Source organism: Anthonomus grandis, chromosome 3 (genome assembly GCF_022605725.1).
Source record: "Anthonomus grandis grandis chromosome 3, icAntGran1.3, whole genome shotgun sequence".
NCBI lineage: Eukaryota > Metazoa > Arthropoda > Insecta > Coleoptera > Curculionidae > Anthonomus > Anthonomus grandis.
In genome coordinates, this window is record NC_065548.1 from 10,551,964 (window position 1) to 10,576,234 (window position 24,271).

General features: G+C 30.8%; 1 protein-coding gene across 1 annotated transcript in view; it reads right to left on the reverse strand.

Moving 5' to 3' along the window:
- The window catches only part of LOC126733834 (histone-lysine N-methyltransferase ash1), a 77,766-nt gene that overhangs the window by 10,107 nt on the left and 43,388 nt on the right, over positions 1 to 24,271 (reverse strand). Inside the window, exons 15-24 of the mRNA XM_050437248.1 lie at positions 23,308 to 23,514; positions 20,220 to 20,431; positions 18,066 to 18,298; positions 17,083 to 17,236; positions 14,540 to 14,805; positions 9,549 to 9,786; positions 9,315 to 9,494; positions 9,106 to 9,252; positions 8,838 to 9,042; positions 1,571 to 1,819 (exon numbers count right to left, since the gene is read on the reverse strand). Coding sequence (XP_050293205.1) covers positions 1,571 to 1,819; positions 8,838 to 9,042; positions 9,106 to 9,252; positions 9,315 to 9,494; positions 9,549 to 9,786; positions 14,540 to 14,805; positions 17,083 to 17,236; positions 18,066 to 18,298; positions 20,220 to 20,431; positions 23,308 to 23,514 — 2,091 coding nt within the window. The remainder of the gene's footprint in view (positions 1 to 1,570; positions 1,820 to 8,837; positions 9,043 to 9,105; positions 9,253 to 9,314; positions 9,495 to 9,548; positions 9,787 to 14,539; positions 14,806 to 17,082; positions 17,237 to 18,065; positions 18,299 to 20,219; positions 20,432 to 23,307; positions 23,515 to 24,271) is intronic.

Sequence of the window (24,271 nt, forward strand, 5' to 3'; positions counted from 1 at the left end):
AATTTACAGTAAATACAGGCTCATCTGATGAAGAGATCGAATGGTCTTCATCGGATGAATCTGATTTAGGTTGTAATACACTATCTGATAATGAATAAAAATATATAATATGTAAAATAATGAAATAAAACTTTAAGCTTATACCAATTTGTTTCTTTACACAAGTCGTTTAAAATACCTAATCCTTAAAAAAAAATGCGAATAAAGAATAATTTTCAGCTAACTATTTGAAGTCCTGTTTTAAAAATAATTAGCGAACTGCATCCTCTTGTAAGTAAAACTATTTTTTATTAGATTTTTTATGGGAACATCACAATGCTAAAAAATATAATTTTAATTTATCTAGATTTTTTTAAACGAATCTCGGAGCAATTAAATTCAAATATATGAATTCTTAGTTGGTATTTCAACTAAATCAAACGCACTTATAATATCGCTAGCTATACCTACTAAAAATCTAGGGCTATTTAAACTCTAGTACAAATAAATATTAATAATTTCAACAAGTGTGCCGCCTCCACTGTCTTCAGACCTCGACATAGTCATCTGACCCGATCGATAGAATAACGAGATGCGCGGATTTTGCCGCCTGTTGATGTTACCGGTTCTTTATAAACTTTTCTAACTATATCTCTTGACGCACGATATACAAGATTTTACAACCACTAAGAACAACAACAAGACAAGCGAACATAAAATACTGAGCGCGGTGTGAGTAAATTTTGCATATTTGTTATTTTTCGAAATTTAAATGTTCGTATATGTACCAGTAACACCTATAAGTCGGCGTTTCGTTTTGGTTGTTTATTTTTATCTTAGGTAACTTTATTCTTATAGGGTCCACTTTAATACATTCATTCATTTATTATGACTGCTGGCGGAGCCCTACCGGAGGTTTCGCGGAGCACTGGGGCTCCGCGGAGCACACTTTGAGTAACGCTGATCTAGGGTTTTCAGAATTGACCATATTTGGACAAAATCAAAAGCGTATCTAGAAAGACCAGATATAATGGCAAGTTATATTTATGGTCTTTTTGAAACGCAGCTTGTAACAGTAGTTAATAAGAGGGAAATTTACTAGTAAGCCTGATGATAAATCATATTTTCGTAAGCAACATGTATAACACAGAACAATAACATCGAAAAAATAATACTTTTAATTTTAAAATAATTTCTTAATCAATTTTAAAACAGGTTACACCAAAATATTCGGGTAAAAAATCTGTCATGTTTACGTAACATCCTACCAAATCTCATTTCTTGTGTTTAAAACTCAATAAGTTGGAGGGTGTTCGCCCTGATCTACCCGTAATATGAGGAGAAATAGGTAAAACTATCATTAAATGCGAAAAATAAAAATATAAACGAAAAGTAATCAAAAAGAGTCTTGGTGTCTAAAGTAGGTCTAAGGCCTGATGATGCTGCATTATGGTCGAAACGCGTGTAGCTTTATTTACTTCATTATATATTTTTAAGATCGAGTCTTTGTGTTTACCTTTCGTTTGTATCGTTTTCTCTGGTCTCTTGGGCAAAATGGATGATGTATTTTCATTGGAAAAATATTACTTACTTTCGCGTTGGTTCGTGGAAAGTCTCATGCGGTCTTAAATAATGATGTCCATAGGCAAACCGTTTTCCCGTATCCTTGTCTTTCCATAAAGCCTCGATTCGGAAAATATCCAACTCGCTATAGTCGATTTTTCCTATCGTTTCATACGTATGTTTTTTGTTTGTGCCTTTGATATTGATGTCACGCAATACGTATACGGTATCGCCTTGACGCAGTTGAAGATCGCCACGCATAAGCGTCATGTAGTACCTGCAGAATGAAAGGAAATACTTTGTAGTAGCATTAACGTTCTGAAACATGAATAATAAATATTTTCAGCAATTATGTTCCAAGGAAAGAGCATTTATTCAACAAATACATTTTTTTAACTTGATAAGGCGTCTAATCGTCAATAACCCAAGTAGATTTTAAGATATTCAACTTTAAAGTGAGTGATCTTGATGATCAGACATTTAGGCCGTTTTACTTAAAAACCCGAATATATCTAAAACTTTTGCTTGCGGTATATTAAATTCAAAGCAATGTGTTTAAAGAATATTATGCTTAATATAATTCTTTTTGTTTTATGAGTCTACCTCTTTTAGTTGTCTAGATATTGGGTTTTGAAGTAAGTGGTTAGTTTGAGGTGAAAAGACCACTGCCTAAGAAGTCGAATATCTTTACAATTTTTGCTTAAACTCAGTTGGATTCCAAACAAAGTTTGCAAAAAATATTCTTCTGAATGACACGCATTTTATTTCATGATAATATGCCTCTTAGGTTTTTGAAATTCGAACAGAGAAGTGAGTGGTCACCTTGAAGATCAGCCAATTAAACTCTATTACCTAGAAGTTCGGATATTTCTAACACTTTTGCTTGCGGTATGTTACACTCAAAGTAGCATTTTTACAGAATATTCAGCTGAATATCATGCTTTTTGTTTCACCAGCAAATATCTTTTAGTCGTCTAGATATTAGGGTTTAAAGTGAGTGGTTAGTTTGAAGTAAAGTTGTCGTCCTAAGGAATTAGTACCTAAGAAAGTAAATAACTCTGAAATTCTTGCTTAAATTAAGTTGGAGGTTATACAATGTTGGTAAGTAATAATCTTTTAGTCACCATGGTTTTTATTTCATGATATTAGTTTCCTAAAGTTCTTGGAATATAAATATTTTCGTAAATGGTCACTTCGGAGGTAAGACATTAAGACCCTACTACCAAAAAGCATGGATATTTCGGAAACTTTTGCTTGCGGTGTATTCCACTAAAAGCCATATTTTTAAAGAATATTTCGCTTAAAATAATGCTTTTTGTTTCATCAGCGTTCCTCTTTTTGTTGTCTAGATATTGGACGTTGAAGTAAGTAGTTAGTTTGAAGTGAATATGTTGTCCTAGGATACCACTGCCTAAGAAGGCAAAAATATCTCTGAAAATTTTGCTTAAACTCAGTTAAATTCCAAACATCGTTTGCAAAGAAGTTTATTTATTTATTATTTCACACCAATGTATTTTATGAATCCAATAAAAAGTAAGATGTTCGAAAAAAATTAGCACATAAGAAAACTTCAAATGCTAGATAAGGTTAACAGGCTGTAAAAAAGTTATTCTATATTTTATACGAATTCTATTTTTCCTAAAACATTAGTCGATATTTATAAAATGTAATAAACTTAATGAAAATAAAGTCTAAATTTAAGACATTAAATACGACTTGTAAGAGTTGAGTGAGTTGTCTTATGTTGGTCGATTAGAATAAATTGAATTGAATATTCAATTAATTTATAACATTTTTTCCCATTCAAATTCAACTAATTTGTCACCAAAAAGAATACAATATAAAAAAATTAAGTATTAAAGAAAGATATTTACTGATTAGAAACAAAAGAGACTCTTTCGCGATAACAAAACCAGACCAATCAACTCTCTAACTGTATTTCCTCTGCTGATTAGTATTATAATAAAATATAGTCTACCTTACTTATTTGGTCGTTTTCTTTATCAACGAACCCGGGTAAAAATCCCGCTAGAGTATGAATAAATAAATAAATATTTTAGAAATCTATTTATTATCCGCGCCATGTGAATAATGGCGAATTTAGTTTATGTTATATTTTGGATTTAAAATAACGAAGGACTATTAACTGTGATAAGAGTTATATTGGATAAACTAGACACCACTACAGAAAAAAAGGAGCATACGGTTTTGGCACACCATTATTGTTCGTTGGGTCATAATTTCGATTTTTCTAAAGTTATGATCTTAAGTAGGGAGGTAAATTTTTTCAAGTGTATTGTCTCTAAAATGTTATATATTCATATTAACGACATAGTAAATTGTAAAACGGACACCCAAAACCTTAGTATAACCTTAAAATACCCAATAAAATCACTCACTGTATATCAATGATTTTAAAAGCAGTCGCCGTTGGGTAAAGCTGTTTTGTTTTGTCTCTTGAAATGTGGTGTTTTTTTAAAAGTTGTTAAGTACTTCCTAAGTGTACTATCCCTGTATAATGGTCTTTTACTATCATTTTCTGTATACAGAGTGTCCCAGAAGTCAACGATAAGCCGAGAAAGGGCAATAGACCAGGTGCTCAGGGGTTCAAAAAAAATACTAAAAAAAATCTATCTTGAGTACTTTTAAAATTATAGGCATTCATAGAAAAACCGAAAACAATTGACACCCCCTGTTGATCTTTTTAGTACTGCGACTACAAATTTTCGAATTTCTTAACAATTTTTATTTTAATGTAACCCTGAATAACCCGCGATAAATTACAAAACTAAATTCAAACAAAACTGTTCACATTTTTACGAAATTATTAGATTTTTGCGCAACTTGTTTCTTTTGACCATTATTTCCCAAATTTAACTAACTGTTCTGGAAAAGAAAATTACTTCACTGTTTGGCAAGTGATTTCAAATGTTGCCGTATGTAATCTAGATTTCAAAATGGTAAGATAGTTGCTAGATTATTGCTTCAATAGGTGTGTATTTTTATTTTTTTTTTAGTACATAGTCAAATGTAAGCCGCTGCTCTAAGCTAATTTTATAGTCAAAAAAAAATAATGGAACAAAATCAAAGTAAATGAAACAAAACTTTATTACAGTTACAACAAATGCTCAAATTGTCTGCCCTCATTCCTAATACACATTCTAATCCTTTTTAGAAAAGATCGCGTTATTAATCGGGCGAATCTTCCATTATTGATCGGTTCAGTGGCTGCCTGTATTTTTTGGCGCGACTTTGTCTTTTATTGCTCCCCAATAAAAGAAATCCAAAGGATTTAAATCGGGTGAACATGGCGGCCACGCGATTGTTTCATCCCGCCCTATCCACCTGTTCGGATATTCTCTGTTCAGAAATTCCCTTACTGAACGAGTCTAGTGGGCCGGGCAGCCGTCTTGTTGAAACCACATGTTTCGGTAAATATTAAGTGGCACATCTTCTAGTAAGTCCGGTAAATGATTTTCCAAGAAATCTAGGTAAACTTCGACGTTCAAATTTTCCGGCAAAATTTGAACAGTGAGAAATTAAAATTAAGAAAAAGTGTGCACTAATCCAATTTAAAACGTCGTATCAGAAATGGAGGCAGACAATTTGAACATTTGTTGCGAGTTAAATAATCTTTTATTTCATTTATTTTGACTGTAAAATTAACTTGGCCACCGAACATAAACTAGAATAGAAGGATCACTCTAAGCGCCGCCCAAAATGTTGCCTTTCTCACTCGCTTTCTGATGCTACTCTTTTTTGCTGCCCGGTGGCGAATTTAGGTCTCATTCGGCCCGTCGATGTTTATTTGTGTCCGCGTACATGCTTACTTATCGCATAAAACTTTTGGTGGTTAGTATACAGGGGCGTCTTCAATATTAGAACTATAATAGCGTTGTGCGGAAATTTTGGACTTTAAAAATTACATAATTTACTGCTGTGATTAATGCATATTATTTAGTTTATGATTAAATAATAGAGTACTGTTGGATAAAAATAAATATTTTTTTCATTGCTTTTTAAAACTCGAGCTATGAAATATTAAATATATGGTGTCATATATTTTATTATGACACCATAACTCTTCTATATTTAGAGTGTCGGCTGCCTTTTTTTATTGGAAAGTCTATCCGACTCAATACAGTGAATAGTAAAAACGAGGTCTCAACTCAGAGCTAATCACAATTCTTTTGTTGGTACAGGCTAAAATATCACTAAACACTGTGTTCAAGATAAGAATAAACATCATGGGAATCTCTGTAATGGTAAATAATACCAGGTTATATAAATAGAGGAAAGTCTATATAAAATTTTTTTAAATAAAAATGGATGAGTTCACAGAAAAAAATACACGCTTTTCTTCAGTATTTCTTAAATATCTCGGAAAATTGAGATCCTACAAAAAAATCTAATAAACAAAAGTTGGTTTAAAAATAAAAGATTGGCTTTTGTTTGATTTATCTAGATGCTATAGGCGCCGAGATACAACTGTGTGAACATAACCCCTTTTTTTAGATAACAAAATATAATGACGTAAAATAATAACTTGAAATAATTTTAAAAAATCACGTTTTTTAGACAAATATCTAGCACATTTTTTTAAGTATGTACTATCAAAAACTTTAAAAATAAACTTGATTGTAAGTCATTAGCATAAAAATTTTAAAAGTTAGGAATAAAACTAAAATAATTGCAGTTTTAAAAAAAAATGTCATAAAAAATTATGTATTTATTTCAAAAATTAAAGCGTAGCCTTCTACAATGGACTATATATAGGTACCAATAATATGTTTAAAAAGTATCAGCGATTTAGAGGACATATTTTTTTAAAATCGTGATTTCAATCTAAAAAAATGCCAAATTTTTGGTAATATTCTGTTATTAGTAGTGGTTTTTAATAGTGAAAGCTATCCGATTTATTATTAGTTGCATTGCAATCATTTGAAAGATATAAATTTTAGCCACTTATACTGTCTAACGATACTTAAAACTGCATTTTTTCGTCATTAGGGGTGATTTTTAAGGGTTTAAGTTTCAAAATATTGATGTGTACTATAATCCCCAATGTAAAACTATATTTATTTTGCATATTTATATGAATTCTAGGTTGTAAAATACCTATTTTCGTTTTATTTTAATTTTAGTGGTTTGTTCTTTCATCTCCTATTTTAAAAGCAAATAATTAGGCATTTAATAAGTTTTTTTTATTTAACTGCCTTTTTATATTTCACTGTTACCGAGTTCCATATGCTGAGTGTTGTTATCACATTATTATGTAAATTTTATTAAATATTTAAAAAATGCATATATTAACGAAGTTATTATTAATTAAGTGTATGTAATATTAGATAAGTTATAATATAGATAATATAGATAAGGTAGTTTTTTGGTCAGTTGAGAAAAGAGCGTGAAAGAACGTAAAGCTAAGATTCGGTTGTGTACATTCTAATAAACTTAATTTTAAAGCTATTTACCAAGTGTTTTTCTTATAGTTATTTGTTCAAAAGAGATACTTAATAATATGCTTTCAATTTCATTTTAACAATAATACAAAGTGCCTTTAATTGCAAAAAATTCCATATATTACACGCCGCCCGCCGCGATGTACGAAAATATTCCTTATTAAAAATGTTTCAAACACCCCCCGTATCGATTTATTCCAGCCACATTTCTATCCTCATAGTGAAGCGCCCATGTTTAACCCTCGTATCGTAAAGGATTGCCGCCGAAACTAAATAATGATTTACGACCGCGTAAGTCCCTACTTCAAACGGCCGCAAGAGAGTGAACCTACTGTCTTGTTCTTTATACTGTGACTTGGCTTAGAGTAGCGGCGTACATTTGACTATGTACTAAAAAACAATAAAAATATACACCTATTGAAGCGATAATCTAGCAAGTATCTTACCATTTTGAAATCTAGATTAAATACGCCAACTTTTGAAATCACTTGCCGAGCAGTCAAGTAATTTTCTTTTCCAGGACAGTTAGTTAAATTTGGGAAATGACGGTCAAAAGACACAATTTTCAACACAAGTTGCCCAAAAATCTGATAATTTCTTAAACATGTGAACAGTTGTGTTTGAATTTAGTTTGGTAATTTATCGAAAGGTTTAGGGTTACATTAAAAAAAATTGTTAAGAAATTCGAAAATTTGTAGCCACAGTACTAAAAAGGTCAACAGGGGGTGTCAATTTTTTCCGGTTTTTCTATGAATGCCTATAACTTTAAAAGTACTCAAGATTTTTTTTTAGTTTTTTTTTTGAATCCCTGAGCACCTGGTCTATTGCCCTTTATCGGCTTATCGTTGACTTTTGCGACACCCTGTATATTCGGGATTGAAATAAATGCTTTTTTTTTTAAAGTAAAATCTATATAACTATGATGTAAACATAACATAGTAGGAAAAAAAATAATTAGGGTAACCCCATAAAGAAATTAAGACTTCCTGTTTTATAGTCTTCTTATTTAAATTATTTATTTAAATGTAAACTGTAACGTGTCATTTCCAGCACTCAAGATCGCCTTAATAAAGGTATAAGTAGGCATTTCTTCTGTAATAAAATCAGTTTTACTTGGTCCTAAACCTGCGACATTTTCCATCCACTTCACACTAAGGAAGTTAAACTTTATTAATCTTAGAGAAAATGTTTAGAAAAAACCTCGAAGGGTTGGAAAAAGCCGTCGCAGACTGCATTAAAATGATAAGAGAATATGCGAAAACCGGTAAAAACATTATTAACGAATTCTTAAAGGATATTAAATAAACTATTTTTGAGTAATATTTAAAAAAATCTTGGTTTATTGACAAAATTGTTCCAGGCACAAATGGTCTGGTAGGCTATCATCCTAAGAATAAGGCATTTGCAGAAAGCAGCAAAGTATCTTACAGGTTTTTAATTAATAATATTTTCCGGAATTGCTACACCTCCGCACATTCACTAAGATATACTTAATACATCTAATAAATTAATATTTTATTCAGTTTTAAGTATATCCCTAATTGACGAATAACAATTAATTAAAACATTATTTAAGCCTAATACCTGGGAACCTAACTTTCTTTAATTTTTTAAAGTCAATTTTTTTTGTTTAACCGTGTTATCTATTGACTTTTTATGAAAAAAAATTATAAATTTTAAATTTCTTGGGCTAATTTAAGCCCTTTAAGGTCTTTTTCGACCCCCTAAGGAATTTAAAGGACGTTACTATCAACGGTTTCCTATTTTTAAGCCAAAATTCTAATCTTCATAAACAGGATAATATTAATAGAATTGATAGATTAATAAAATTACCTATGCCCATGTTCAGTGAATTCGTCCATAGAAATCTCATAATCTATCGGTCTTGGCACACAAACCTCACAATGGTAGCTGGCAACGGACGCCTCGACTTTCACACATTCAATATGTTGCCACACCATGCATTTTTCGCACTGGATCATTAGTCCTTCGTCTCTGGGTATTCCACAAATGCATCTGATTATATCTTCCTCCTCATCTAAAAAATTAATCAAAACACTTATGCACCAGAAAATTGAAATAAAAAAAGTGGTAAACTTACGCTTTTTGTTGTTTACTGCCGATGAAGTTTTCTCTTTAGCGGGCACTAATTTACTTAGATATCGTTGTTTGTTATCCATGAAAAACTTTTTCAGTTTGGCTGTGGCAATACCAACTTCACTTGTGCGGGCATAATATTTTAAAAAACCTAAAAAATGGTAAACCAAATAGAAAAAAAATTAAATACATCCCTTATAGTAGAAACTGTACCTGCAAACAGTTTGGCCATATCGTTTTCAAAAGCCTGATGCGTTTTATAGATGCCTGTAGCAACATTCTGTTCAATAGTACCGAGGTCTATAGGATCCTGAACTTTCTGATAAAAGTCCGGAAGTTTTCTTTTAGAAGGAAGCTGCTGCAAGCTACTACATAAACTTTCACTTTTGTCACCTAAAATCCACAAAATAGAAATATAAAATGTAACAACTTTGATCTAAGACATACCCTTCACAGTTGCCATCTCACTCAGGAAACTTTTTAAAACCGCGGCCAATTTGACGGTTTTATTTAGTTCCGGATCATCTTCGGCCTGAGCGATTCTTCTGGTTTTAATATTTCGCGGTTTTTGTAAAGCGTTTAATTGATTTATAAATGCGCTGCTGTTCGACGGTGGCGCAGATTGTTGTCGAGACGAGGTGCTGCTTGATGTTAAGCTTTGCGATCGATCCCGTACTTTTCGAACCTTAAAATACATTTTTTTTTAATTTATTTTCTAGTTCCATTTGAATTTTTTTAAATAAATAAAGAACCTCTCACACGCTAATTATAACAAGTTCTAACGAGTCCTCTTTCTGATTTTAGTTGGGAGATATAGTCCTGTTATTTGGTGATAAAGTAGCCGCCTAAATGAATTATTAGCACACAAGGATGATAACGCAATGGGAATCGTCATAATCATGAACCAGAAGGCAAGTTGTTTTGTGATCATAGAAGAGCTTTTTTTCGTTATAGTTATAGTTTTTTTAGGATTTAGTATTATTTCTTATTATTACTATAGACAAATGTGTGTATATTTTGTAATCCTTGATGTATTTGGGAAAAGATAAGGGACGAGTAAATGGTGAGCGGAACTTAAAAGGGATGTGTTTCCGATAATGCAGGATTGTAATTCTAATATGCAGGATCAGCAGCGACGGTCAGGATTTGGTTTTGATCATACAAATATACGTTCAATTAAAACAGGATTCGATGAATTCGTAAATTACGTATCTGATTTTGATTTTGACATACTTGTGGTTTCAGAGATGGCTCACTTCACAGGGTGATGACCAAGAAAAATATTGTTTGCTGACTTAATGTTCGGTTTACTTTAGGTAGGAGTATATTTTTATTAAAATTGCACCTGGTTTGATGATGATGATTGGTAATTGTTTGTTTAGAATGATGTTTATGTATATAGGAACATGTTGCAATAAAAATTGTCTTAAGACCACTTATATCACCTTTATACAATTCATTAGTTGAAAACAATATGGGGTTTTTTTTTTAAATTTTTATAATTGAATTCTGTACAATTTTAAGTGCACCAATACTGTTTTCGTAAGCTGCATCCCAGAGCAATATTCCATATCTTAGTAATGGTTCAATTAAAGCCTTATAAATCAAAATCAGTATTTTTCTTGAAAGAATTTCTCTAAGAATATAAAAAATATGGATTAGTGCTCGAATTTTTTTTAAATATATTACATGATGATCCCATTTTAAGTTTTTATCTATGTATACACCCAAGTATTTAATTGAATCAACCTGTTCAATAGAATTTTCTGTATTGTTGACTTTAATATTTTGGAAATCTGGTCTACCAGTGTCCTTTATAGAAAACTGTATCAATGCTTTTGATGAAGTCCAGGAATGCCATAAGGCACTTGTCTTTTTTTTGTCTAGATTTCTTGATATAATAGTAACATTTGAAAACGCCACAGCAGATTTTGAATATCTTATAATAAAACTATACTTTATTACGTTACAAACTTATATAAATCTCCTACAACTAATACGTCTTTCTTGTTTTTTTTTTGGAAAATATCTTAATTATGTCAGCATCATTTTATGACAGGGTAATATTTTTTGGAGACAGATTGAATGCAAAACATGGGAATATGTTCTTATGCCTGAGAGTATTACTGTTCATAATTTAACTTAACTAGTGATTTAAGAAAATTTGGGTTCGTTCGCTGAAAATCATAAATTAGAATTAAATGCTTTGAAGTCTTGTGTGTAACAAATAATAAAAATCAATTAACTGAAGTTATGGACATCTTAAAAATAACTCTAAGAGGGTGAAGCTGTTGAAAAAACAGTTTAGGAGTGGTAATTGACTCAAATTTGACTTTTACAACACATGTTACTAATAAGATTAAGGCCGCTTATGCCCGATTAAAAGGTGATATCAGTACAACAATATGCTATCACCAAAACTATCATTGCCCGAATACAGAGACTGTTATTGTGTATGGTGACTTTTAACAGTTTATTTATCTACAAAAAATTAATAATTGCAAAATAGCTGTATGAGGTATTCATTAAAAAACCATTTAGAAAACACATAACTCCTTATTTAAAAGTTCACATAGAATTTTTTTATTAAATATAAAAAGTCACGCTACTTCCAAACTTACATTAAATTTTGACAAAACCAACTACATAGCGTTCTCCCTAATAAATGCCAATCGACTCAATTTTAATAGCATACAGGTAAATGGATTTGGGAATTAAATAAAGGATTTAAAATTTACTAAATATTTAGCAGTAATCATCGATCAGAACCTCAAGTGGAAACAACATGTGTTAAGGTTAACTATAACATTAGAAAATTAATTCGGAAATTTTATATGATTAGGGAAATTCTAAACGAACCACTTTTGATATGTGTTTACAAGGCTCTTGTAGAGTCTTTACTGAGATATGCTATAATAGTATGGGGAAGTTCTTACAATAATGTATTAAAACCATTAAAGACCATCCAAAATTACATTCTTAAGATCATTTTTAGAAAGGATAAAGTGTGTCCAACTTGCATACTTTATAGTGAAAGAATACTGGCAATACGATCTTTATATACACACCCCACAAAAATTATCGCATCACTAGTATTTTAATATATTTTTAATATTTTTTGGCATGACAATCTATATATGTATCAACTTAAAAGATATTTCTGGTTTCTTATCATGGACAAAAATGATCTGAATTTCTTACATATTTTTATTTTTTTTGAAGCAAAAATGCTCGCGTAGATTATTCCTGTGTTGGCGAATGCATTGAGATCGAAAACGTTCTAAGCAAATAGTGTTATTCTAAAGTGAAAATTTAAATTTATTGTTAATACTGGATGAGCCTGAACGTTTAACAAGACATGTGACTAATGAAGAAGCCGCTAGAATCATTGCGCTCATAGAAGATGGCCGCAGTCAAAGATACGTCGCTCGGATAATAGGAGTTTAACAAAGCACCATATCCAGAGTTGTTAATCGCTACCAAGAAACAGGACAACTATCCAGACGACCCGGACAAGGCCGCAGATGGGTAACTTCGGCAGCAGATGATCGTTACTTAAGGTTAGCGGCTTTAAGAATTAGGCATACCACCTCTAGAAGACTGCAAACAGATCTGTTGGCTACTCGTAATGTCCGAATAAGCCTACAGACACTTCGAAATAGGCTGAGAGAAGCAGGTTTACGAGCCTAGAGGTCCACGTCTTACCAGAGAACATCGAGTAGCAAGATTGCAATTTGCTAGAGAACACGCAAATTGGAATAATCAAGATTGGTCCAATATTTTATTCACGGATGAATCAAGATTTTGTCTATATTCATCAGATAGGCGTGTACCAGTATATAGGCGACGTGGTGAATGGCACGATCAGGTTAATTTTTGCCAAACTGAAAGCTTTGGTGGTGGCTCTATCATTGTTTGGGGGGAATTTCTTTCGAGGGTCGCACGGAGCCACCAGTGAATGATGGAAGACTAAATGCCGACAGGTACATAACCGATATCCTAGAACCCCATGTAGTGCCCTATATACCATATATCGGTGATAATTCTGTGCTAATGCATGATAATGCTCGCCCACACGCTGCTAGAGTTGTTCGGCAATACTTAGAAGAGATCGAGATACCCACCCTAAATTGGCCTGCACGTAGCCCGGACCTTAATCCGATAGAACATGTCTGGGACCATCTAGGATGGCAAATTCAGCAACATCCAGCACCAATAAGAACACTAGATGATCTTCAAAATGTTCTTTTTGACTTCTGGGCAAACGTGCCGCAAGAATACCTCCAGAACCTGTTTAGAAGCCTTCGAAGATAAATGGAAGCTGTAATTAGAGCCAGGGGCGGTAACACACGCTATTAGGAATTCATTGACTTAAATAAAGTTCTTTTTTTTTGTATACATGTTTTGTACAATTTTTTTGATTTTTTATGTTTTGGTAAATCAAAATGTTTGTCCTCTGTAAATTGAACTGATATAAAATAAATGTTGCAAAAGTCGTATTATTTGGTGATTTAATTATCAATATCAATCAAATTAAAAAAAAAAAAATTAAAATATTTAAGAAATAATAAGTGATGCGATAATTTTTATGGGGTGTGTTTGTTCTTTTATATACGAAAACCCTGAAATAGGGGTACATGTTAGTCATTCTTACTCTGCCAGGTTTAATGTTGAAGGCAACTTACAGATTCCCAATAGTACTATCAACCTAAACCTTCATTTCACTCATTAGGGTAAAAATATACAACATTTTGCCACTAACAGTAAGGATGAGAGGGAACTGAAAACCTTTTAATAAGAGATGTATCACTTTTATAGCTAATAATTTTGGAAAGGTTTTCAACATTATTCTGAATTGTTTTTTTTTTATTCAAAGTCACAAAACTTTTTTTTTCAATTATTAAGCTAATTAAGTGTTGTTATGAGTTTGAGTAAATGGTGTACACTATATTTTATTTTAATATTTATCCAGTTAATTTTTATTGTTAAACTCTTAGTATTATGGTACATACAGAAATTAGGTTTTCTAGATACCTAATATATTTACAATAGTAAACACAAAAATTTTTGTATAATATAAACATGTACGTAACAATTTAAATCTGGTAGTATTGGTAAGTATCTTTATAATAAATAGTAGTTAATTATTATTCAACCTTTAAATACATACTTTTAATACATCTAAATGTTTTGACGCGTTTCATCCTCGGCTAATTATAGAACATTACTATTTTTTTAAGTATATTTCTTCTTTTAATACAATGATCCAAGCAGCAATATGTGATTTTTTGTTCTTAAATAATATTTTATTTCATACAGACTCTTTTCTGAGGATATAGTAAATGATAACTATAAATTTTTTCCACAATTTGAGTTTTTACCATAAAAATAAATACAATTTATTATAGTCATGAAAGTTTAAACAAATTACACCATACCTTAGTCAAATTCCTTAACAAGAAACAGTGATGCTCCAAGATAAAGCACTTCTGCTGATGGCTCATCGGTTTCACCTGAATCTGAGGCACGATCTGGGATGTGGCTTGCACCGCGCTGTTCGTGACTGTGCTCGTTTCTTTCGAGGCATTCGGTTTTTTCTTCGCCTCCGTTTTTCGAGGTCTTCCTACTCTTCCCGGCGTTTTAGTGTTGGGCGGATTCTTTGTTGGTTTTGTTGGTAGTTGTCTAACTCTTTGCGTTTTTCCTCCTAATAAAACCCAAGGAAATTATATAATATAGAAAGGAAATGGTTAAAAATGTATTTTTGGTCTTTTTAAAATATTGTATAAAGTGTTTAAATGCAATGCGTTTAACAGCGTAGAACAACGGCTGAGTTTAAAAAAAATTGGATAGTTATTTTGAAGTTTCGTATATTTCAGTAATATTCATTTAATTATTTTACTTTCCTCTTATTTCTTGATTTTAAACATACCAAGGTTAAAAATGTATTAAATTGAACGCACAAATAAGTTAATTAAGTTTTTATTTGTTCAATTGAATAGGCCCTCAAACTTAGCGTAGTCTAGCTTACAATAGCTACTCCACTGAACCAAGCTGTAGAAGCAAAAGAAAAAAAACTATAAACAAAAATAAAAAATAAAGATTTTATTTCATAAGACCGTTACAATAACTGGCATGGAAAACGTCAGAAGAAAAGATAAAAAAGGAAGAACCAACCATATTATCAGCGTTCATTTGCATTGCAAGCATAATAATGGAAGTGCAAAAAAACAATTTTCAAATGCAAAAATTAAACATAAGTGATCGGCCCAAATCTATTATTAAGAATACCTGTTATATGGTGCCAAAGCTACCAGAGACTCTGAAATAATATTTCCAGTACGTAGAGGGCGAGAAGAGTGAGAATATCATATTTCCAAGAATGTTCAATACCTACACCGCAGATATTCCTTTGGTTGGTCGGTAATGAATGCGCCAAAAAGCAATTCTACGCTAAACTCGTGAAAATATCGATCTTCAGTCAAATATGCCTTAGTAAAATCTCGCTCATAAATAAGATGCAGAGTGTTAGAATTTAATTTCCGAATCGGTTTTTTCTCTATAGCTCAAGTTGAGTCTCAAGTACATGAACACTAGGGATAACAAATTAACGTAATTATGGACACTTTACAATCATAAAACTAATATCAGGTATATCGACATTAGATTTGACACTTATTGATTTGAAAAATAGGTCTTATAACGTTAATTATCAAATCAAACAGATGTTTTGGTCGTGGTAGTGAATTTCCATGGCCTCCGCGTAGTCCGGATATTAATCCTTTGGATTTTTTCTTTTAGGGTTATATACGCGTAAATTAGTTTACACAGAAGAAATCCGTATACGAGAGCAACAAATCCAAAGAATTCATGATTAATCCAATGCTATCAAGAATAAACAAGGAATTTTATCCAAAGTAAAGCACTATTTGGTAAAAGGATTAAGAAAATGTTTGAAACTGAAAGGCAGATAGTCTGCGCATTTTTTAGATGTGTTGTTTTCTTTTATTTGATTCATTGTTAATGTTATCTCAATTTAGTGCTAAACTATTTTCGAACTAGGTACGCAATGTTTAAATGCAAATATTTCGAAAACGCTTTGTCTAACTGAAATAAATGTAGGGCATCTTTTTTTCTTAAAAATCATTATTGTATCAGTTACGTTAATAAAAAAGTAGTACCTTCTACATTTTATGACAAAAAATGGAATAAAATCATATTTCTCATTCCGTAAAATCTCCGATTCCCGTATGCCGATATCACAAAAACAACTTGAGCTATAGTGAAAAACCAGACTTGAAAATTAAATTTTAATACGCTGTATCTATCGCTTTTTCTATCTTATTTATGGGCAACATTTTCATAACCGTCCACCCTTATGATTATACACGATACAAAGTGAGCAAAGTAATACGACAAAACTGTATTTTAGTTAGAAAGATCTCTAAGATAAACTGCTACAGTTTAGTACACAAATTATATATGTGATAGTTAAGCAGAGTCAAGTGAAATTCCAATTTTAGATTCTGTTGCTTGAGCAAAAACTTTTCTTTAAATTTGGATTCTAACTAAGTAACTTTTATTTACTTGTAATCTTCGTGGTGTGAACTTAATAAAAACCCCATTTTATCTGCATTTAAACGTAATTTATTTTTAAAAAAGCAACCTTCAAATGCACAATAAAAATAATTAGCAAAATATATTGGGGTTTATTCTCAGGACTTAAACAACTAAGACTTCAATCAACTAAAGGATAACAGAATTTATTTACAAAAATTAAAAATACAATAATAGTAATCTTAATTTATTATTAAAAAGAGAAAATGTGATGTAAAAAAGCTATATGCTTTGGTACAGAGATCATAAAGAATCATTTAAATAATAAAGAAGCTTATATTTGTCAACACTTTAATCAAATACTATTTCAACTTTTTCTTTGGCTAAAAATCAAACTTCCAAACACAAATATTCAGTTTTTACTTACCTATTACACCTCGACATTGAGCGCTACCACATTTGCATGGTTGGCCCTCATCAGGATTGAACAGTGAAAAGTTGTAATCGTAAGTTAATTCCTCGTCTGGTCGAATATCCCGTAAAGCGAATAAAGCCATCCTGGACTGGCCATTGACACTCCACTAAAAAAATTGAACTTTTAGGCCAAAACTACGAGAAACTTAATTGTAACTTAAAAAACTAATTCAATTAAAATTTCGATTTTTTTGAAGGTTATTTTGCGCTTGTATAGAATAAATAAAAATAAATAAACAAACTGTAATAATTTGAAGTAATTAGAAGCCTAAACAATGATCAAAAATGCAGTGCACTTTTTATTGATGTTGCCTGTGAAATTTGTACCAAAAATCATTAATAATCAGAAATATTAAAACGTAACTAGAAAAACGAAGATTTAGAAAAAAGGAGATCGAGACTTAATTTAAGAAAAGAGATCAGTTTGTCAAACTGTTTCAAACTATAAAACTGGAGATTGGAACTGTGAGACAAACCATACTACTATATAAATATTTAAATAATGATAAACCAATATTTAAAATAGTGTGACCATATTAATTATTTTTGTAGCAAAATGCGCAAGTTTAATTCACAGACTTTTGATAGTTTTTGAAATAAAATAAGCATGATTTAAAATATTAATAATATAATATTAATATACATAATTACGTAGAAAGACTATAAAAATATTCTATTTATTTCTTTATAATATAATTTATTGTTCTTTTCCTGGATTTGTTGTTGTTTTTTTTTTAAGTTAAATAACACTATTATTTAAATGAATTATTTAATGTTTAGTACTTAGAAGTAGAAGTTACTAGTCTATTTTTTTCTTTTGTTTATAATTAAAATTCATTTATATCTAAAATCATTTGAACCGATGTCGCTATTAGAAAGGCAGACTTTTGACCATAAAAAGGACTGGATCCAAATTAAAAATTCTCAATCACTAACCTTTTGCATTTCACAATTCGGCTGACACGAATGATTAACGAATCTACCATCGCCACCCATACGATGTCCGTCTATAACAAGGCCACTGTCCAAATGTAAACAATAATGGTGAGTGTCATTAATATAAATACTGTTCATGCGTTCTTTAAACTCATGATCGGACACAACTTCGCCTACGTATTCCAGAATAAACTCGCCTTGTTTTATCGGTTCTCTTGTACGTACGCCCCAACCTAAAATATAAAACAAGTACTTCTTGAAGTGTGTTAAAAAATATCAAATTTTCAAGAATATATTTTTTTGTTATTTGCAACTTTTACTAGTTATTACTTTTTTAATATTAAATAAATAAATAAATATGTCTTTATTTCGTATCAAATGCAATTACATTACATTTGCCCATAAAGGCGAAGATTAGCTAAAGCTACTTTTATCTCTTAACCTTAATAATAGTTACAAATTCGATATATGTTACTCCTGCTGACGAAAGTAGGTTATAATGCACTGGGTTGATAAAAGTATTATAATTTTATTGAATTTTGTAAAATATACTGTATTTTATATGTAGCTTTTTTTTCTAAATAAAGGTTATTATTATTGTTTTGACAAACAAGCAATAATATAAAAATTAACCAAAGAACAAACTGAAAGAAAATAAAATAAACTAATTAACTACATTTGTAAGTCCGCAGAAAAAAATAACTAGTCGTGCAATTCTTCTTCCAAAAACAAAGTTTTGTAATAATTTTTAAAGGGAAACATTGAAATTTAAAAAATAGGTCTAAGTCGATTATAAATTGTTACGGCATTTTAAGTATAACTACGTGAGAAAAGAGCTGTGCTATGGTGTGGCAATGTCAGAGTCTTATGTCGTATATCTCTCTGATGAATCATGATATTTAGGCCTTTGGTTTTTATAGAGTCGAAACATACATGTAAAAATATGAAACTTAAAAAGGGATTGTGACAATTTTAGCCACCGCAATCGATAGATATATAGACACATGATCAAATTTTCTTAAATAACACATAAATCGACAACACGTATTTCAACCCAACAGTCATTGTTGGGTTATCGGGTTATCTTACCCAGCCAAGGATAATAAACGATATAAAACAGTAATTTAAAATGCATGGAGGAACACTAACGATACTAAGAATTTTTTTTGGTCTCAAAATTAAAATATGTTTTTTAGCATAGAGCAAACGCATACGCAAATAACACCTTTGCAAGACAGCACTAATATGTCCTTAGAATCTTAAAGAAGAATCAATAGTTAAACCTAGAATCATGATGCTCTCTGCAAAAGTCAGGGGGTTATTATCAAATTGAATTTTTAAATATTAGTAAGATAATTTTTATTGGCAAATAGTAATACTTTAGTTTTATTGGCATTAATCTTAAAATTGTGTTCTTTCTAGGTCTCTATTTATACTTTTAGAAACCTATACCATCTGGATCACTTTTAACTGATTATCGTCAGCGTATTGGTACACCTTAGAGCTCTTTATGACTAAACGAAGATCTGAAGTATATAGCAAGAATAAAAGAGGTCTCAGAGTCGATCCTTGAAGAACTCCAGAAATTATGTGTTTCGAATCGCAGTAATTGTTATTGACACGTACTCGTTTAGTACATTTCCAGAGATAGGACTTAAAAAAAGAAAGAACCACTTCATTGCAACTATAAAATTTTAACTTGGCGACTAACAAGTCATGATCGATTACATCGAAAGTCTTTGAATAATCTATGGCAATTAAAATTACGGCCAGTTTTTATCGAGTGCTCTTATTATATTATCAATGATGTTCAACAGGGTGGTAGCTGTACTGAACCCTTCTCTAAAGCCAGATTGTTGAACTGGAAGTATATTTTTATCAATAAGATAAAATGACAAATGTGCATAGACAACTCTTTCCAAGACTTTCGATAATATTGTCATTAAACTTATAGGACGTAAGTCAGTAAGTAAGGACTCGGTATTACATACTTTAGGTAAAGGGGCACACAACTAACTCATGCCATGGCTGTAGAAAGTAGCCCAATTCTAAAAAAGAATTTATGATATTGGTTATATGGTTATTAATTTGTGGCAGACAAAGGTGTAGCATTTGTAACGAAATTCCATCGCAACTTAAGAGAGATTAATTTACCTTTATCTGAAGTCATGAATTTTTCTATTCCAGGTGCCCAGTCGTGTTTCTGTATCCGTTGATTTTTGCACCGATGAGATGTCGGACACTCGGCAAACACGAGACGATTGATGCAATCGTCCCCGCACTCTTCTGTCGATTTGCAATTACAGTTTTGGGGCTCGCAAGCGGCCCCGTTATTTTTTACGTTGTAAACGTTTGTTCGGATTTTGCTGTAAATAAGCACGAAACATTATTATGTAAATTTTGTCTGTAGCTATTTAAGAGACAATAAAAATATATTTCATAAATAATTTTCAGCTATTTTAACAATAAAACACTAAGAACTTAAAAAAAAAATTGGTACAGTACAAAGTTGCATAAAGAAGTATATTTAAGACAAAATAAACCATTTATCAGTGGTGCAAACAGTATTCAATATTATTTTATATTCATTCAAAGAAACTAACTCGAAATTAAGAGAATATAATAAAAAGGATTACTAATGCTGATTTGAATCCAAAAAGTTTTAACAGTTTCCCAAGGAATTACTGAATTAGGACTTACAGTTTATACTCGGACACTGAGAACATTGAATTGAAAACTCTACAGTAAAGAAGCCTTTAATATCGAAGGGCAATATTGTAGCTTTCTCGCAATAACTTAAGAGAAGTTTACTACAAAAATGAAATGTCGTCCTTTTCAACACCGAAAGTAAATTTCAGATATTAGGGAGCGATAAAGTTTGGTAATATGAACCTTAAATTATTTTAAGTTTAACTAAAAAAGAAAAATCTCTCTATTGGGTATTTCAGCAATATAATGACTCCAAGCACAAGTTTTGCCTCGTAAAAACTTGGACTGCTGAAAATTCTGTCGCTCTAATGGAGTAGCCTTTTCAGATATCAGATCTAAATCTAATCGAGAGAGGACATAAAATCTCGAATGAAACGTTAAAATATTTCCAGTAAATCTAGTGCATTAATGCTTGTTTCAGTTTCCATAATTTTGTCCACACATTTTTTTATTTTTTTTCACTTTATTTTCTGGTTATTTTGTTTATTTGTGTGCAAAAAAATTTAAACTTTTGCTTGGTTTTGTAAATTAACCAGATTTTTGACGACATAAAAAAATAAAGAAAAATTATTTAAAATCCCTAAAATCCTGGAAAAAAATACTCCAGCGAAACCACTTAGAAGGACTGGAAAAACTAATGACAAAGAAACCTAGGAACTACTCAAAAAATTAGGAAAATTATTACAATCTGCCTAAAATGCCTGGAAAAATCAATTTAAGGGCCTGGATTTTTCATTTCAGAATTTCCTGCACTAGAACTAGAAAATATGAAAATTTATTTTAAATGCCTGGAAAATGCATAGGATTATTGTGAAGCATGGGTAAATTATTTTGCATTTAAGGATAATGTAAGAAAATGATGTAAAATAAAGACATTTCCAAAAGCTTGGAAAACATAGAAAATTTAGTTCAAGTGCTTGGAAGACATACAAACTTAGTATAAAATCCTTGGGAAAATTATTTCAAAGGAAAGCATTGGAAAATTATGTCCGATACCTGGAATGTAATTAAAATAATTTCAAATCCAAGAAAAGTATAAGAAAATTACGTATTAAAATTACAAATTATTAAGATAAGTTCAAAAGCTTAAAAAAGATAAAAAAACTACTTAAAATACCTGGGAGATCAAATAAATTAATCCAGTCAGTTGAAGACATTTTTAAAAGCTTGCAAATTATGTAAAATTATTTCAGTTCCTTGGAAGCCTGAAAAAAATGCTCTTGAGAGCCTGGAAAGCATGGATAAATTAGTTATGAAAAAAAAATTATTACAAATCTCTGGAAGCAATTAATAAATTAGATAGATTACTCTGATTGCCTGGAAATTTTGGAAAATTATTGCAGATTCCTAGAAGCATAAAAAAATACTCTTGAGGGTATGGAAAAAAAATTAAGAAGGTATCTGGAAAACATCCGAAAATGAAGTCAAATACCTGGAATAAAATGAGAACTATTACAAATTGACGGGAAAGTATAGGAAAAAAGCGTCAAATGAGGATATTCCCAGAAGCTTAGCAAACCTGGAAAATTATTTCAGATCGATGGAAAACCTCCAAATTTGATGGAAAATTATTATAAATCTCTGAAAGCATTAGAAAAATTACTCTGATTGTTTGGAAATTTTGGACAATTATTTTAGATTCCTAGAAGCATAAAAAAATACTCTTGAGAGTATGGAAAAAAATGAAGAATGTATCTAGAACATTCAAAAATTAAGTCAAATGCCTGGAATAAAATGAGAACTATTACAAACTCAAGGGAAAGTATAGAAAAAAGGCGTCAAATGAGGAGATTCCCAAAAGCTCAAAAAACCTGGAAAATTAGTTCAGATCAATGGAAGACCTACAAAATTACTCCAAAAACATGGAACATTATTATAAATCTCTGAAAGCATTAGAAAAATTACTCTGATTGTTTGGAAATTTTGGACAGTTATTTCAGATTTCTAGAAGCATACAAAAAATACTCTTGAGAGTATGGAACAAAAAATGAAGAATTTCTCTGGAAAACATCCGAAAATTAAGTCAAATGGCTGGAAAAAAATGAGAACTATTACAAATTCAAGGGAAAGTACAGGAAAAAGGCGTCAAATGAGGAGATTTCCAAAAGCTTAAAAAACACGGAAAATTATTCCAGATCAATGGAAGACCTAAAAAAATTACTACAAAAATATGGAAGATTATTACAAATCTCTGATTTTAAGAGTTACTCTGATTGCCTGGAATTTATGGACAATTAATTCAGATTCCAAGAATCATGCAAAAAGTACTCTTAAAGTCTAGAAGAAGTGAATCAAACTAATTTTATACCAAGAAGTGCTTGGTATAAAATGTATAATGGTTTTTCAAAATTTATTGAAAAATAAAGTATTTAAAGAGAAATGGTAGAAAAAAAAATCTCTTTAAATTAAATATTTAAAGCCTCTGTCTGAATTTTTTTTATTCCAAGTAGTTGATCCATGGTTGGATTAATATTTAAATTTTTTTCAGAGTATTTAACTAGAAATAAATTAAAATTAATAAACTGCTACTTACCGATAGTTCCAAGAAGGCACAATATCCTTGCCAGAGAGCTGCTCGTGCGTATGCTGCCACCAAATATCATACGGTAGTTGAAAATCAACTTTGCGATACCGTAAATATTTACCGCAGTGGTAAGGGGGAGGTAATAAGCCGTAAGGGTGTTCCTCCGGATTGTATACGACATTTTTCGACAACTTTACGGTTTCCTGACGAGAAGTCCTAAAACAAGTAAACAAAAATATTAAAATAAATAAATAAATAAATAAATAAATAAGGTCTTTAATAAGTCAAACAAAGTTACAATTTTTTTTTTTAACAAATAATAATATACAAAATAATGTAATTTAAATAGTACAGGAATGGCGAAGTCTAGCAAATAAATGCTATTCTACTTAACCATGTGCATGTACCTATGCTTACTAAAAGTAAGAGAAGAAAAAAAGAGAATCAATCCCTAAACTGTTAGCCATATTACAAACAAAAACATAACAGAGCCATTCAATACACCACTTCCAGTATCGATGTGAGGGGAGACCCATATACAGTTCTGAACAATCTATGAAGCAGCAGCGAGAAGCGTCTTAAAGATACAAAAAAAAAAAACAAAAATAAATCAGATCATAAATTCACTGGACGATTTTGTGTATCTAAAAGATAATTTTTTACTTTAAATTTAAATTTATAAAAATCGAAAAGTCGAAATTCGTCAGGAAGTAAGTTAATCAAGCTAATTGCATTATAAGAAAAAGATCTAGTATAGAGAGCAGTTCGAAATTGTGGCATTAAAAACTTTAACTTATATCTTATATTGACAGAGTAAGCAGAACGTCTTGTTTTAAAAATGGTACACAAGATATTAAAATTTCGATCTTGATTAGATAAAAATTTATATGTAAAATTACAAGTGATGTTTCCAAATATTATCCATTCTTAACCATTTTAAATCGATTATTTTTTGAGAGATGTGATCGCGTTT